The sequence below is a fragment of the Miniopterus natalensis genome, chromosome 4 (assembly GCF_054644295.1).
Source record: "Miniopterus natalensis isolate mMinNat1 chromosome 4, mMinNat1.hap1, whole genome shotgun sequence".
NCBI lineage: Eukaryota > Metazoa > Chordata > Mammalia > Chiroptera > Miniopteridae > Miniopterus > Miniopterus natalensis.
The window spans coordinates 49,279,625-49,294,341 of record NC_142084.1 but is presented as its reverse complement, the minus strand read 5'-3'; the positions used below and the strand labels follow the sequence as shown (position 1 = coordinate 49,294,341).

Here is a 14,717-nt window from a genome sequence, read left to right as displayed (position 1 = left end):
CTGCACATACCAGGAGGACATAAAAATATTTATTACTCATATTAAGGTACTTGCTAGGGAGAGCAGAGCTGGCACAAAGCAGTGCAGGCAATAAAAGTGAGGAGAGACAAGTGACTTTGGCTTTTATTGTGGCTTGGAGGTGGGGCCAGAGGGAGGGTTCTTGCTCACAGGTCAAGGTTTCTGTGGTTTGAACTTAGAACCATTGCCAAGGGAGGGTGAGTAAGGGCTCTCTTGTAGCCTTACCTATATGTGGGACAATAGGGGAAGGAAGAAGAGAAGGCATAGTGTTTGAAAGCTTGAGGTCAAACATCCAAAGTGTAGTCTTTCTCTTTACTACACACAGCTCCGTAGATATACTAAAAACAATTTATTTGTACTTTTTAGTGGGTGAATTTTTATGGCGTGTGTGCTATATATATCAATAAAACTATTTAAATAAAAAAATAGCAAACACAAAATGTTGACTAACATATGTAACGAACAAGAATCTCCTATATTGCTGATAGGAATATAAAATGATAAAAAGTTCTGGAAGTTTATTTTACCTTTAAACATCAGCTTACCACTTGTGTAAGCAATTCCAATTTTAGGTATTTTAATCCAAGAGGAATAAAAACATATTTGAATTAAGAACACATACAATAATATTCATATGATCTTTACTTACAATAGACCAAAACTTCACACAATCCATCAACAGGGGAATAGATACACATATTGTAGTATATGTACACAGTGGACCAATGGACTGCTACCTGCAACAATATGGATGAATGCATAGTGTGAAGGGAGATAGAAACAAAATAGTTATATTATTTAATTTTTACTACGTTCTTGAACTAACAAAACTGGTCCATAGTGAAAATAATCAGCAGTGGTTGCATCTTTTGGGAGGCGTGGACTAGTTAAAGCAACATGGGGAATTTCTAGAGTGACAGAAATGTTCTAGCTAGCTAGGGCTTTGGTTTAAATAAGTCAGTTAATTTGTCAAATGCCTACAGTTTAGATACGTAAAATTCAATGCACATTAATTTTACCTTAAAAAGACTATAAAGGAGTAATAATTAGGTAGGGAAGCTTGGAATTGGGAGCAGGTATTGATTCAAGAATATTGAGCTATCGAAACTAGGAGATGTGTACATGAGGTTTATGATACTATTTGGTTTGCTTTGTGTATATTTGAAATTTCCCATAACCAAATGTTTTTCCAAGAGTTTTGTGGGCAAGGATAATGACAATATCTGGGAGATCATACAAGTCTCTGCAAAGGAAAATGACATTGCAGAGGCAGAGAAGTTCTCTTTGACTGACAATGTATTGTTTACTCTAGTGAATTAGAGACTTTATCATTGTAATAGAAAGATGCAAAGGTTTAAGCACTTGGTGAGGAGAGCTCATTCAGATAAGACCATGAGAATATATACCTAAAATGATCAATTCCATCCCCTTTCAGGGAAGTACAGCAATTTCCCAAACACATGGCATACTGCCATGGGAAGTCTTAGTTTATGCCTCTACATACATTTATCCATTTTTTAAAGAATCTATTTAACATGTATTGCTGTTTCTAATAGTGTAAGCTTGTGAAGTGCCAAAGCTCTCAGTTTTTAATTCATGAGACTATATTTATGAACTGTTGCAGATTGAAAATATCAAATGTTTTACTCATGCATATATACATAGAGTCATACCTTTAGGCATTGACAAAGATTTGACTCCCGGTATCTGCTTTTGCTCAATTCTTTTTGAAATTATAGGTTAAGTGCATTATTCAGGATTATAACATAAACTTGTTGCATACTTAAGGCTTATTCTGAATTTCTAATTCCTAGGTCAATTCTATACTAAAATGCATTTTCTCTTTTCCATGTTAGAAGGTAACAGCAATATTTGAAAAGTCAATATCATGCATAAAATACAGTGTAAAAACATTGCTATAGAAAGCTTACCTTTCATAACTTCAGCTGTCTTTTAATATTTGAGTTTATATATTTTCTTCAAAAATCAAATAAATATGGATTTGATTCCGGTATAGATGTAAATATCTACAATTTTAACCTGGTGTTTTATGCAACTGCATGTATATCATTATTTTTGCTATTATCATTTTACTTTATTTTTGAAAGATCACGGGAGTATAAGATGAATAGGGTTCATTATTTAGACTTTGACATAACTTTCAGTTTACCCTAAGATAATTTATCAAAAAAAAATCAATGCAAATTTTCATAACTTTTTATTCCAAGCAGATTGGTAAGTAGAAGCAAAATAATGCTACGCCTAAAGTCATGACACCTGAAGGTCAGGTGGTATAGTTGAATCACTAAATTTTGACAGTTTAGTAAAAAACATTTGTAAATAGTATTTTCAGAATTCAGAGTTAAAAATAATGGAAAGTAAGATCACATCTTTTGACTGTAAAGAGCAAAAATGAGAATGCTGGTAAATGTCAGGATATATCCCAACTGCAATACAGAAATGACTTTGTTGTAAGGAAACATAAGTCCTTGCCCCGGCCCGTGTGTGGCTCAGTTGGTTGGAGCGTTGTCCTGTGCACCAAATGGTTGTGGATTCAATTCCTGGCCAGGGCACATACCCAGGTTGCAGGTTCCATCCTTGGTCAGGGCACCTACTCTTAGGCAACTGATCCATGTTTCTCACATTGATGTTTCTCTCCCTCTCTTCCTCTTCCTTCATCTTTCTCTAAAGAATCAATAAAAACATATCCTCCGGTGAGGATTTAAAAAAAATCATTAAAAAAAAGAAAACAGCTCCACATTTTTACTTGTCCTCAATTCTCACCTTATTCTTACTCTCCACCTCTCACTCTTAGAGGTCCAGCTCCACTAGCCTGACAGTTGTCGTTGAGTACTGAGAAATCAAGATGAGCCTTCACATGGCCATCAGTTTTTAGGGAAATTGCCATCAATTTCCCTACCACAATAGTTGCCGCTTCTCCATTTCCTTTGCTGATTTGCTACATCACTTTCATGTCTCAGGACTCAGACCTCAGATATTCTTTTCTCCCTCTTTATTCACGCCTTTGGGGTTTTCATCCAGTTCTTGTCTTTAAATATCATTTTTGTGCTGATGACTCACCAATTATATCTACCTCTCCCTTGAACTTCAGATATATATATATATATATATATATATATATATATACACATACATACACACCTGTTTACTTGACATCTCTATTTTTTTGTCCAGTAGTTGTCTCTAACTTAATGAATGTCTCCAAAATATATATTTTTTATTTTCTACCTTCAAACATGCCTCTCCACATTCCTACCTGCCTCAGAGAAGGGACACTTCATTTTTCTAGTTACTCAGGACAAGCAACTGGGAGCCATTCAAGATTCATCTTTCTCTCATATATCACATTTAATCTGTCTACTGCTGATGCTACCTTTGATATATGCCCAGAGTCTAAAGCTTTCTTACCCACTTCTCCTCTACTATCTTGACCCAAGCCACCATCACTGCTTAAATTACAATAGTTTTCAATTTATTGCCTTCCCTGATTCTTTCTTCTCTTTCCAATACTCCACTCTTAACACAGAAACAAAAAAGAAACTTTAAAATTTTAAGCAAATAATGCCATCCCTGTGTTCAGATCTCTCCAATGACATCTCATTTCATTCAAAGTATAGGCCAGTGTTCTTAAAATGCCCTTCAAGTCCTATAATGTGTGGACAATTATTACTTCTATGAACTCAGTTTCTATTTTCCTAAGCATTGTTCACTGGATTGCACCCACAGTGAAAATTCCTTGAAGTTCCATGAACATGAAAAGCATTTCCCACACCCCCACCCCACTTTGCATTTGTGCTTAACCAGAAATGCTATTTTCTATAACTCTGTCTTTAAGTTTTTTATGTCTCTGTTCAAATATCGCCTTGTAATTAATTTTTTCCTCTTATACTCTATATAAAAAACCTAACTCTTCTTTAATATTGTAAATATGTTAGTTTTTCAACTTGATCTATAGGTTCAATATAATTCCAACCAAAATCCTAGCAAGTAATTTCATGGATATTGACAAACTGATTCTAAGTTTATATGAAGAAGTAAAAGACCCAGAATAGTCAACATGGTATTGAAAGAGAAGAACAAAGTTTGAGGACCGATGGTACCCAAATCTAAGACTTACTATAAAGACTTACTACAGTAATGAAGACAGTGTGGTATTGGTGAAAGAATAGACATATACATCAATGGAACAGAATAGAAAGCCCAGAAGTAATCTCCTATGGACATAGTCAACTGATCTTTGATAAGGGAGAAAAACAATATAATGGAACAAATATAGTCCCTTTATGTCTTCCAAAAACGGTGCTGGAACAACTAGACATACACATGCTAAAAGAAAAAAAAAAGAATCTAAACCCAAACATTTTACCCTTCAGAAATATTAACTCAAAATGAATCATTGGCCTAAATGTGAAATGCAAAACTATAAAGCTTTTAGAAGATAACATAGGAGAAAATCTAGATGACTGCCGGAGCCTGCCGGCAGTCGAACGGGAACCTGATTGAGGGGGTGAGGATTGGAAAAGAAAGACAAGAGACAGGATGGGATCGGGAGGGCTGCAGCTCATTCCTGTTGCCAGCTGCCAGCCGCGAGTTTATTTTCTCCGCTCAATATATACAGGCACTGTTGATTGTGCTGAATAGCACCCCGCCCCACATTTCTTCCCTTAGCCCAATACTAAGTAATTACTCCAAGGTCCTACGAATGCCTTTTCAGAGTAAACACCCTGCCTCCTGCAGGAGCTCAGGCCTTGGAAAGTATCCTTATCTCGGCTTCTAATGGGAACTTTTGGGGAGGATAGAGTCCTTGGCTTGGTATGTGGCTTAACTATCCTTTAACCCTTCCGGCCGGGGCCAGCTTCCTAATTAGCCTTTCTAGAATTTAGTGTTGCTTTGGTGCCTCAAGGACTGGGTCAGGGAGCAGAAGGGCACCTCTGCAGCTCACCCAGGCAGCTCCTCTGTGCCTGGGGCCACTAACTCATCCACATCTCCCTGGGGAAGCATTTTCCGCTGATACCGTTGCATGGGTCTCTGCAAATTGATAGCTGGGACACTGAATGCAAACCGTTCCCTGTCCCTCGGATGGAGGGGGAGCGGGGGGAGCAGGGCGAGTGCTAGCACCGCTGCCCACCACTCGGGTCAATGCCTCAGAGATTTCTCTCTTGATGGCACTAGGGCAAGCGGGCCTCCCGGGTCTTTCTCCCTGGGCAGCACCTCGCCCGGCGGGTCCTCCCGGGGGGAGTCCCGCCGGCTCCCCACATCTCCCCCTTTTTTATTTTTTAAACATAAGGTCTAGGCTCAAGCGGGGCAGGACGGGTGCGTAGTTGCAAGGCGTGGAGTCCTACTCTAAGATTTTGTACATCTTTCAGCAATGCTCTAAGAATGCATGGGGTAAGCAGAAAACCTAACAGGACGATGGCAGCCAGACCAGCCATTCCTATTATACCATGTCTCCAGTCACTGGCTGAGGGAAATTCTTTCCTCAACCCTTCCACCCAAGACTGAGCCAACTCAGCTGTGGAGGTATCTATTTTCGGGGCTTCTCTCAGAGCGAGAATCTCCTGATGTAGCTGCTTTAAGTCTAAGGAGACATTTCCATCATGCCATATTCCCTCCAGGTGTTTCTGCACTCGATCCCAGGGGTGGGTGGACTCATTGTACTTTTTGCGGGTAACACATATGTGCTTATAATCTGCATGGCAGTCAAGATCTAACCGCAGCTTCAAATTCTGTACCTCTCTTCTCAAGATCGACACAGTGTCGTATAAGGCATTCAACCTTTCTTCTATTTTTAAGTCAATGGCCTCTTGTGTTCCCAGCGTTTGGGTGATATTAGCGCTGAGCTGATTGACATGGTGAGCAGTTTGAATACTTTGAGAGAGGGATACGGCCGCAGTAACGCTGGCTGCTATCACTGAAATAAGGGTAGCTATGCCAGCGATAAGCAGCCCAATAAATCTCTTTCCTCTTAGCATAATCTCAGTGACCTGCCGGATTACTTGCAAGCCTCGGTCATTGTACCATTCCCCTGAGACTTTAACAGGGATCATTACAAATGAGGGCTGATACAGGATCAGGAGTTGCTCATCCTGAGATATGTTATATACACATGTGCTAAGGGTACAGTTATGGCATGTAATAGTCCACCAGGATCCACTCCGTGAAATATTAAGTGACCCCACAAGAAGAGCATAAGGCTCGGGAACGCAGGCCTGCACCTTTCGGTAGACTTGTGTGGTGCCCATTTGTACAGCTGCATTGCCCCGTTCCTCATTCACCATGATGTCCCCTCCCATTGCTGCCGTAAGTCTCCATAGCTGAGATTGCATTGGCCCTTTCTGTACGGACCAAAAGGACTCGGCCAGCGCCTTCCATTTTGGGCCCTTAGCTGACCAGTCCTGTAGCGGGTATCCCCTTGTCACATTAATCAATATACTATTTTTCCCCCGGCAGCTCAACCAATGCGGCTGCTGGGTGCGGTTGACAACGTCAGCCTCACATATGGAGATCTCCCCAGGGGGGGCTCCAGAAGGATGGCCTGCGGCATTCCCAGTAGGGTACCAGATGTCCACGTACCACCGCGTCCAGTCCAGAGCTGATTGAACCCAGGTCCTCGCCGTCCCGTTGACATAAAAAACCCCTGTCGTAGTTGGCAGGAGCGACTTGATTTTAGTAGTTTTAAGCAAAAAACAATCGGCTACCTGGTCAGTTCGTGAGAAACAAATAGGCTGGTCACTAGCGTGTCCTGAATAAGAAAAGTCCGGAGCGCGCGCTGCTCGCAGGTGCCTGCTGGAATGGCCCCCCATGGTCCATGTGTCATTGGTGTACACAGGTACCTCTCCATGCTGCCACGTCACTGGCTGCAGCAGAGGTGGGTTAGGCAGGTAGGCCCAGTGAGTTTCTGCTCTAGCCCCAGGGGCCGCGGCAAGCAGAGCCAGCATTGCCAGGAATAGAGTTTCGGGCGTGACAGTCATGCCTTGCCCTCTGATGAGTTGCTCTGCGCGTTGTTGTGCCCGCCAGGCTCTTCGCCGGGCTCTTCGCGAATGACGCTCAGGGTTCATTGTTAGCTCCTGCATCCGTTCCTCTAGCGTCTTGGGCCGCGTGTCGTACCAGCCTCTCCGGGAGCCACCTCGGCGTCTCGGCATCCTGCGGGAAAACACAAACATGCCCTCTTCCCCAGATTAGTACCGGATCTGGCCCGTGCCACGTACCCTCAAGGGGGTCCTTCCACCTGACCATGGCTTTATCTTGGGGAACAGCCTGCTGCCAAAACCTTTGCGCAGCAGAACGACCTTTCTCGTCCAAAATTAAGAAATTAAGAATAAATAAAGCATGGTTAAGTTGATTTTGCGGGATTAAGGGGTACAGCTCCCCCTTTTTAATTTTTTGCAATTGATTTTTTAGCGTGCCATGGGCTCGTTCAACAATACCCTGTCCTTGAGGGTTATAAGGAATGCCTGTCTTACTCTGAATGCCCAATTGCATACAAAAGGCTTGAAACTTTTTGCCTGTGTAGCCCGGTCCATTATCTGTTTTAATAACCCGGGGCTGTCCTAGGACAGACATGCTGCGCAAGCAATGGGCAATGACGTGGGAACTGGATTCCCCTGTGAGGGCAGAGGCAACAAGGAAACCTGAGTAGGTGTCAATAGTAACATGAACATACTGTTGCTTACCAAAATTAGGCACATGTGTTACATCCATCTGCCACAGATGATTGGGCAGGAGACCTCGAGGATTGACTCCATAGCTAGGCACGCTGGTTAAAGTAGGACATGTGTGACATTCTTTTACGATCTGTCTGGCGGCCTCTCGGGGAATGTTAAACTGCAGCCGAAGAGACTGGGCATTTTGATGGTGGAGAGCATGAGCCGCCCGAGTTGCAGGCACCCCAACTAAATACACTTTAGTGGCCAAATCAGCTTGGCAGTTTCCATGGGATAAGGGCCCAGGTAAGTTGCTATGGGCCCTAAGATGCCCAAAGTAGCATTGTTGGGTACGATTCAGGATGGCAGCTTGGATGGCTATAAACAGTTGTTGCACAGTGGAATTAGTAGTGCCAATGAACGGGACAGTCTCAATAACAGAGAGGCTTCTGACTACATACTGACTATCAGAGAAAATATTTAGAGGTTCATTGGCCACATCTAAAAGTACCCGGTGTACTGCTGCTAACTCTACCTCCTGGGCAGAGGAATATGGGGTCTCCCATCGGGTAGCCTGGTGCCCACGCACATAGGCTGCAATGCCAGAGGACGACCCGTCAGTGAACACAGTAGCGGCCCCGGGCAGTGGAGTAGCAGATACCATCCTTGGAAAGATAACCGAATGTTTCAGAAAGAATTGCAGAAGCTTGTCTTGGGGATAATGATTATTAATGTTCCCAGGAAAGCCAGCCAAGGCTATTCCCCAGGGATTACAAGTTTGGAATAACCAGGTGACCTGTTCTCGTGTATATGGCACCAGAATGCTTGCAGGGTCCCTGCCAAAGTAGCGGCGGGACTCTTCCCGAGCCTGTTGAATAAGGACAGCAACAAGTTCATAATAAGGAGCAAGGACCCGGGCAGGGGAAGCAGGGAGGTGCACCCACCGTAGTGGCCGGTCTTGCCATAAAACAGCAGTAGGGGAATGGCCCGTGGCCAAAATGCAGGCCTGCCAAGGTCTACTATAGTCACAAAATGTTGCCTGCTGCCTGCGGATAGCTTGCTCCACCCTCCCAAGGGCTTCACGTCCCTCCGGGGTCAGCTGTCTAGCGGATGCAGGATCTGCATCCCCCTTGAGAATGTCAAACAATGGTTTGAGCTCCCCTGTAGTTAACCCCAGATAAGGTCTAATCTAGTTGATATCCCCCAGCAACTTTTGAAAATTATTCAAGGTCTGGAGCTTGTCTAGTCGAAGGTGAACTTTCTGATAGAAAAATCGGTCAGGCTCTAGATGAAAACCAAGATAAGAAAACGGGGGCTGCCTCTGGACCTTTTCTGGGGCTACGACCAGGCCTTGTTTTTGCAAGTCAGATTCCATTTTCGCAAATGCCCGGAGGAGCAGTCCCTCATGGCGAGCGGCAATGAGGATGTCATCCATGTAGTGACAGACGTACACTGCTGGGTACTCACGCCTTACCCGAGCTAGGGCCGTTGCCACAAATTTTTGACACAGGGTCGGGCTATTGGCCATTCCTTGAGGCAGCACTTTCCAGTGATATCGCTGCATAGGCTCCTGAAAATTTACTGATGGTACGCTAAAGGCAAACCGTGGACAGTCCCGGGGATCAAGGGGAATAGTATAAAAACAGTCTTTCAGGTCAATAATAATCTTATATGTATCACGGGGTATGGCCGCAGGTGAAGGCAAGCCTGGCTGGAGGGCCCCCATGAGCTCCATGGTCTCATTCACCTTCCTAAGATCCTGGAGTAATTTTCATTTCCCTGACTTCTTCTTGATCACAAATATAGGTGAATTCCAGGGAGAATTAGACGGCTCAATGTGGCCCTGTTGGAGCTGCTCCTGCACCAGCTCCTGGGCAGCCTTTATTTTTTCAATAGTCAGGGGCCATTGATTTACCCATACAGGAAGATCTGACTTCCAGGTCTTCCCCTCTTAGCCGAGCCTGGCTAAGTGCCATCTGAAGGGGGGACATTGGGGTGGCGTCTGTGCGCACCTTTCCCCAGCCAGGGTCCCGAGCCTGACCTGAGCTCTTCTGGGCCAGGGCAATCATGGCCCTCTCCCGAGGATCGAGAACCCGGACCCCGACGGGAGTCCCTACCCCCACTCCACTCCCCTCAGCTGGGATGCCCCCTTCCTCACTAGGATAGCCTGGAGGGTCTTCTACTAAATCTATGAGCAGAGGGCCGGCCGCCATAGGTTTCCCAAAGGGCGGCCCGGGGCCAGCACGACCCCCGCCCTGTGGGTTCTCAGGTGGAGTTTCCTTCAGGACCTCCCGCAAGGCTCGTACTTGGCTCATCATGGTCTGCATCTGCTTTTGCAACCCTTCAACTGTGAGGTCAGGGGCCAGGAGACTGCGCTTGTTTGTGCTTTCCTGCGACAGGAACACCAATTCCCCATACCTGTTTTTTTCATAAGCTGCCGCAGCCTCATCTGAATCTTGTTCCTCCTTGGGGCTTAATTTGTCTGACCGGACACTGAGTAGCTCCACCGCGGAAGCCTCGCCCCCCAGTTGCGAACCCTTCACAGGCTCGACTGGTGCCTCTGCAGGGGGTGGCTCCATGCGCACCCCTTCATGCCGGGGATCAAGGCAATCTCGGACCAAGGTCCAGAGTGAAAAAGCCTCTACAGGCACCTTCTGAGGGCCGTGTGCCTGGAAAAAAGCCTGTATACGCTCTCCCACTTTATTCCAAGTTTCTAGATTAACAGTGCCCTCCTCAGGAAACCAGGGGCACACCTCCTCCACAAACTGCAAAAAATTACGCAGCTGGGTGGTACTAACCTTGGCGCCCCTAGAACGGAGCATAGTTTTCAAAACCTGTGCAAACAGCACCTTACTATTTTCCTGGCCCATGATTTCTTACTCCCGATATACTGACCGCTCCCTCCGGCTATCACTTACCCGATAGCTATCCGCGCGGCCCCGAGCGGTGTCCTCTACCGTGTTCCCAGGTTTTCAGGTCCCTGTTCGGGCGCCACTTGCCGGAGCCTGCCGGCAGTCGAACGGGAACCTGATTGAGGGGGTGAGGATTGGAAAAGAAAGACAAGAGACAGGATGGGATCGGGAGGGCTGCAGCTCATTCCTGTTGCCAGCTGCCAGCCGCGAGTTTATTTTCTCCGCTCAATATATACAGGCACTGTTGATTGTGCTGAATAGCACCCCGCCCCACATTTCTTCCCTTAGCCCAATACTAAGTAATTACTCCAAGGCCCTACGAATGCCTTTTCAGAGTAAACACCCTGCCTCCTGCAGGAGCTCAGGCCTTGGAAAGTATCCTTATCTCGGCTTCTAATGGGAACTTTTGGGGAGGATAGAGTCCTTGGCTTGGTATGTGGCTTAACTATCCTTTAACCCTTCCGGCCGGGGCCAGCTTCCTAATTAGCCTTTCTAGAATTTAGTGTTGCTTTGGTGCCTCAAGGACTGGGTCAGGGAGCAGGAGGGCACCTCTGCAGCTCACCCAGGCAGCTCCTCTGTGCCTGGGGCCACTAACTCATCCACATCTCCCTGGGGAAGCATTTTCCGCTGATACCGTTGCATGGGTCTCTGCAAATTGATAGCTGGGACACTGAATGCAAACCGTTCCCTGTCCCTCGGATGGAGGGGGAGCGGGGGGAGCAGGGCGAGTGCTAGCACCGCTGCCCACCACTCGGGTCAATGCCTCAGAGATTTCTCTCTTGATGGCACTAGGGCAAGCGGGCCTCCCGGGTCTTTCTCCCTGGGCAGCACCTCGCCCGGCGGGTCCTCCCGGGGGGAGTCCCGCCGGCTCCCCACAGATGACTTTGAATGCAGTGATGCCTTTTTAGAGACAACACCAAAATAATAATAATAATGAAAAAAGAACCATGAAAGAAGTTATTGATAAGCTGGACTTCACTAAAATGGAAAATTTCTGCTTAGCAAAAGACAATGTCAAGAGAATGAGAAGACAAGACACAGACTGGGAGAAAACATTAAAAAAAAATCTTAAAGATAATTGTTCTCCAAAATATATAAAGAACACTTAAAACTCAGCAATTAGAAAACAAACAATTCGATTAAAAAATGAGCCAATCTTAACAGACAACTCACCAAAGAAGGTGCACAGGTGACAAATAAGCACATGAAAAAAGAAGTGGGCAGTATCATACGTCACCAGGAAAATGCAAATTAAATAAGATACCACAACATGCTTATTAGAATGACTAAAATCTGTAATACCAATCACAGCAAAGATGGTGAGGATTTGGAGTAATGAGAACTCTCCTGTGTTGCTGGTGGGAATGCAAAAATGGTACAGTCATTTTGGAAAACAGTCTAACGGTTTCTTACAAAACTAAAAATACTCTTACAGTACAATCCAGCAAACATGTTACTTGGTATTTATTTACCCAGGTGAGTTGAAAACTTTAGTCAACAGAAAAACGTGCACATATTTACAGTAGCTTTATTTATAATTGCCAAAACTTGGAAGCTACCAACATGTCCTTCAGTAGGTAAATGGAGAAATAAACCATGGTATGTTCAGACAACGGAATGTTATTCAGTACTAAAAAAAAAAAAAATAAGCTAGCAAGCCATAGAAAGACATAGAAAAAACTTAAATGCACATTAGTAAAAGAAGCCACATTACATTTACATACTGTATAATTCTAACTGCATGACATTCGGAAAAAAGCAAATCTGTAGAGTCAGTAAAAAGGTCAGTGGTTGCCACAGTCTTTCTAAGGTTAATCCTGTCCCCTGAAAGGGATCTTCTTATTGCCTGCTTTCTCTATAAATCTTAGAATTATAGTAACATGATTCACTTTTGATGAAATACAATTTTGTGAGCTATTTAGGCAATAGTATGATTGTGGAGAGAATACAGGTATGTCCGTATGTATTTAAAATAGAGCTTTGTGCTTATCTCAGCTCTTCACTTAACCTCTTTGATCCTCAGTTTTCTTATTGTCCTAACTGAGGATAATAATACCTGCACTGCCAGGCTGTGATGAGATATATTAGTTTTCTACTGATGTGTAATAAATTACTTCCAACTTAGTGTCTTAAAGCAATACAAGTTTGTTATCGCTCAGTTCCTGTGGGTCAGAAGTTTGGGCATGGTGTAATAAGTTATCTGCTCATTTCTCACAAAACTGAAATCAACGTTTTGGCTGGACCTAAGATTTTCATCTGGATCTCTGGTTCCTCTTCTCATTCAGGTTGTTGGCAGAATGCATTTCCTTGTGGTTGTAGGACTGAAGTGCCTGCTTTCTTGCTAGCTGTCAGTTGGGGTTCACTCTTAGCTCCTAGAAATCACCCTCAGTTTTTAGCTGTATGCCCTGCACCTCAGGCAGTTTACAACATGACTGTTTGTCATCTAGTCCAGCAATAGAGTGTGTATTGCTCCTTGTATCATTTAATGACTCACTTGAATAGGTCATGTTCACTCAGGAGAATCTTCCTTTGGATTTAACTCAAATTCAAGTGATGGAGGAACTTAATTGCATCTACAGAATCCATTTACCGCATAAGATGGTGATATAATTATGGAAGTAATAGCCATCATCTGCAGAGGTCTCACTCCCACTGAAGGAGAGGGATTACAGAAGGGCAGGAGTTACTGGTGGTTATTTTAGAATTCTACCTACTACATGAGAATTAAAAGAGGTATATGAAGCTTTATACACAGAAGGCACTTGATAAGGGATCTCTCATTTTCCTGGATTTTAACTTCTAAATACACAAATGTGTTCATACTTTTGGGAGTAGCTTGTACTTTTATGATATTTATAATTTAGAAAAATTACTGATTACACAGATAACATAAAAGCTTCTCACGCCTTGAATTAAAGAAGACACTGATAAAATGTGTGAAATACCTGTTCTATTTTACCTCCATTTTAACTGACTATTTCTTCACTTGAGCAATTTACCCATCATATTCCCTAGGAGACTGCAAAAATTGTACTTATAAGATGTTGCAAAAGGAAACTTCCATGGCCTTCAAGTACAAGCTACATTATTTATTATCAAATCAATGTTCTGGCAGTGTTGCTTGTAAGTAGATATACTGATTTAATCTTAAAATCGGTCAGGTGAGCTGAGTTTTGCCTTGGGCTATAGGATAAGGAATGCATCTTATTTTGGTACTACAGTTAAAGTCAAGTGTATTGAAGAAAATAGTCAGATTTACAGCTATAATTAACAATATTACTCTGCTTCTTTGGCCAATATAATTTAATAAAAACAATTTTTTTCTTAATCCTCACCTGAGGATATATTTTTATTGATTTTAGAGATAGAAGAAGAGGGAGAGAGAGAGAAACATCAATGTGAGAGAGAACTATCAATGAGTTGCCTCCCTTACGCATCACAACTGGGGATCAAACCTGCAACCTGGGCATGTGCCCTGACCTGGAATCAAACTCATGACCTTTCAGTGTACAGGAAGATGCTCCAACCAACTGAGCCATTTCGGCCAGGGCATAAAACTAAATTTTTAATTGAAATTATTCTCATATACTTTGGCCATGAAATTTTGGCACAGACATGATTCTCAAGGTAAAGATAAAATTTATTATTTTAGCATATAAGCTAGTTACTAATGGTATATCTATGAATATGAAAAGCCTCTAATGCATAGCTTAGAAGACTAAGAGGATCAGCTTTTTGTAAATATCAGAAAGTTGTTGAACACCATCAACTTATCGATATTGCATGATAAAATGCGATAGCTACAAGCACTCAGAGGTAGACTGGTAAGAATGTTTATAAACAAGAATTAAGAAAATTCTGGTGTAAAATATAGGAAGGTAAAAAAAAAAAATAGGGTCATTTGGAAAGATTACAAAGTAAACTAACCAATTTCTACAAGTGGCATATCCCATTTGGGCAAAGAAGAATACTGTGTTCTTCGTAGAGTGATGCATCTGGTCAAGGGGCTATCCCAAGTCAATGTCATGACCCAGTTGGATCTCTGTGCACCACCCCGACCCTGAACCCACATCCTTTTAATCTTTATTATTTGAGCTACATGACTACCGTATCTAGGATAAGT

The 14,717-nt window shown here is 43.4% G+C and overlaps 1 protein-coding gene across 1 annotated transcript in view; it reads right to left on the bottom strand.

Annotated features, from left to right (window-relative positions):
- The window catches only part of LOC148093278 (endogenous retrovirus group K member 13-1 Env polyprotein-like), a 42,473-nt gene extending 36,141 nt beyond the window's left edge, over positions 1-6,332 (bottom strand). The window contains exon 1 of the mRNA XM_087816142.1: positions 5,698-6,332. Coding sequence (XP_087672268.1) covers positions 5,698-6,332 — 635 coding nt within the window. The remainder of the gene's footprint in view (positions 1-5,697) is intronic.
- Between the last annotated feature and the right edge of the window lie 8,385 nt (positions 6,333-14,717).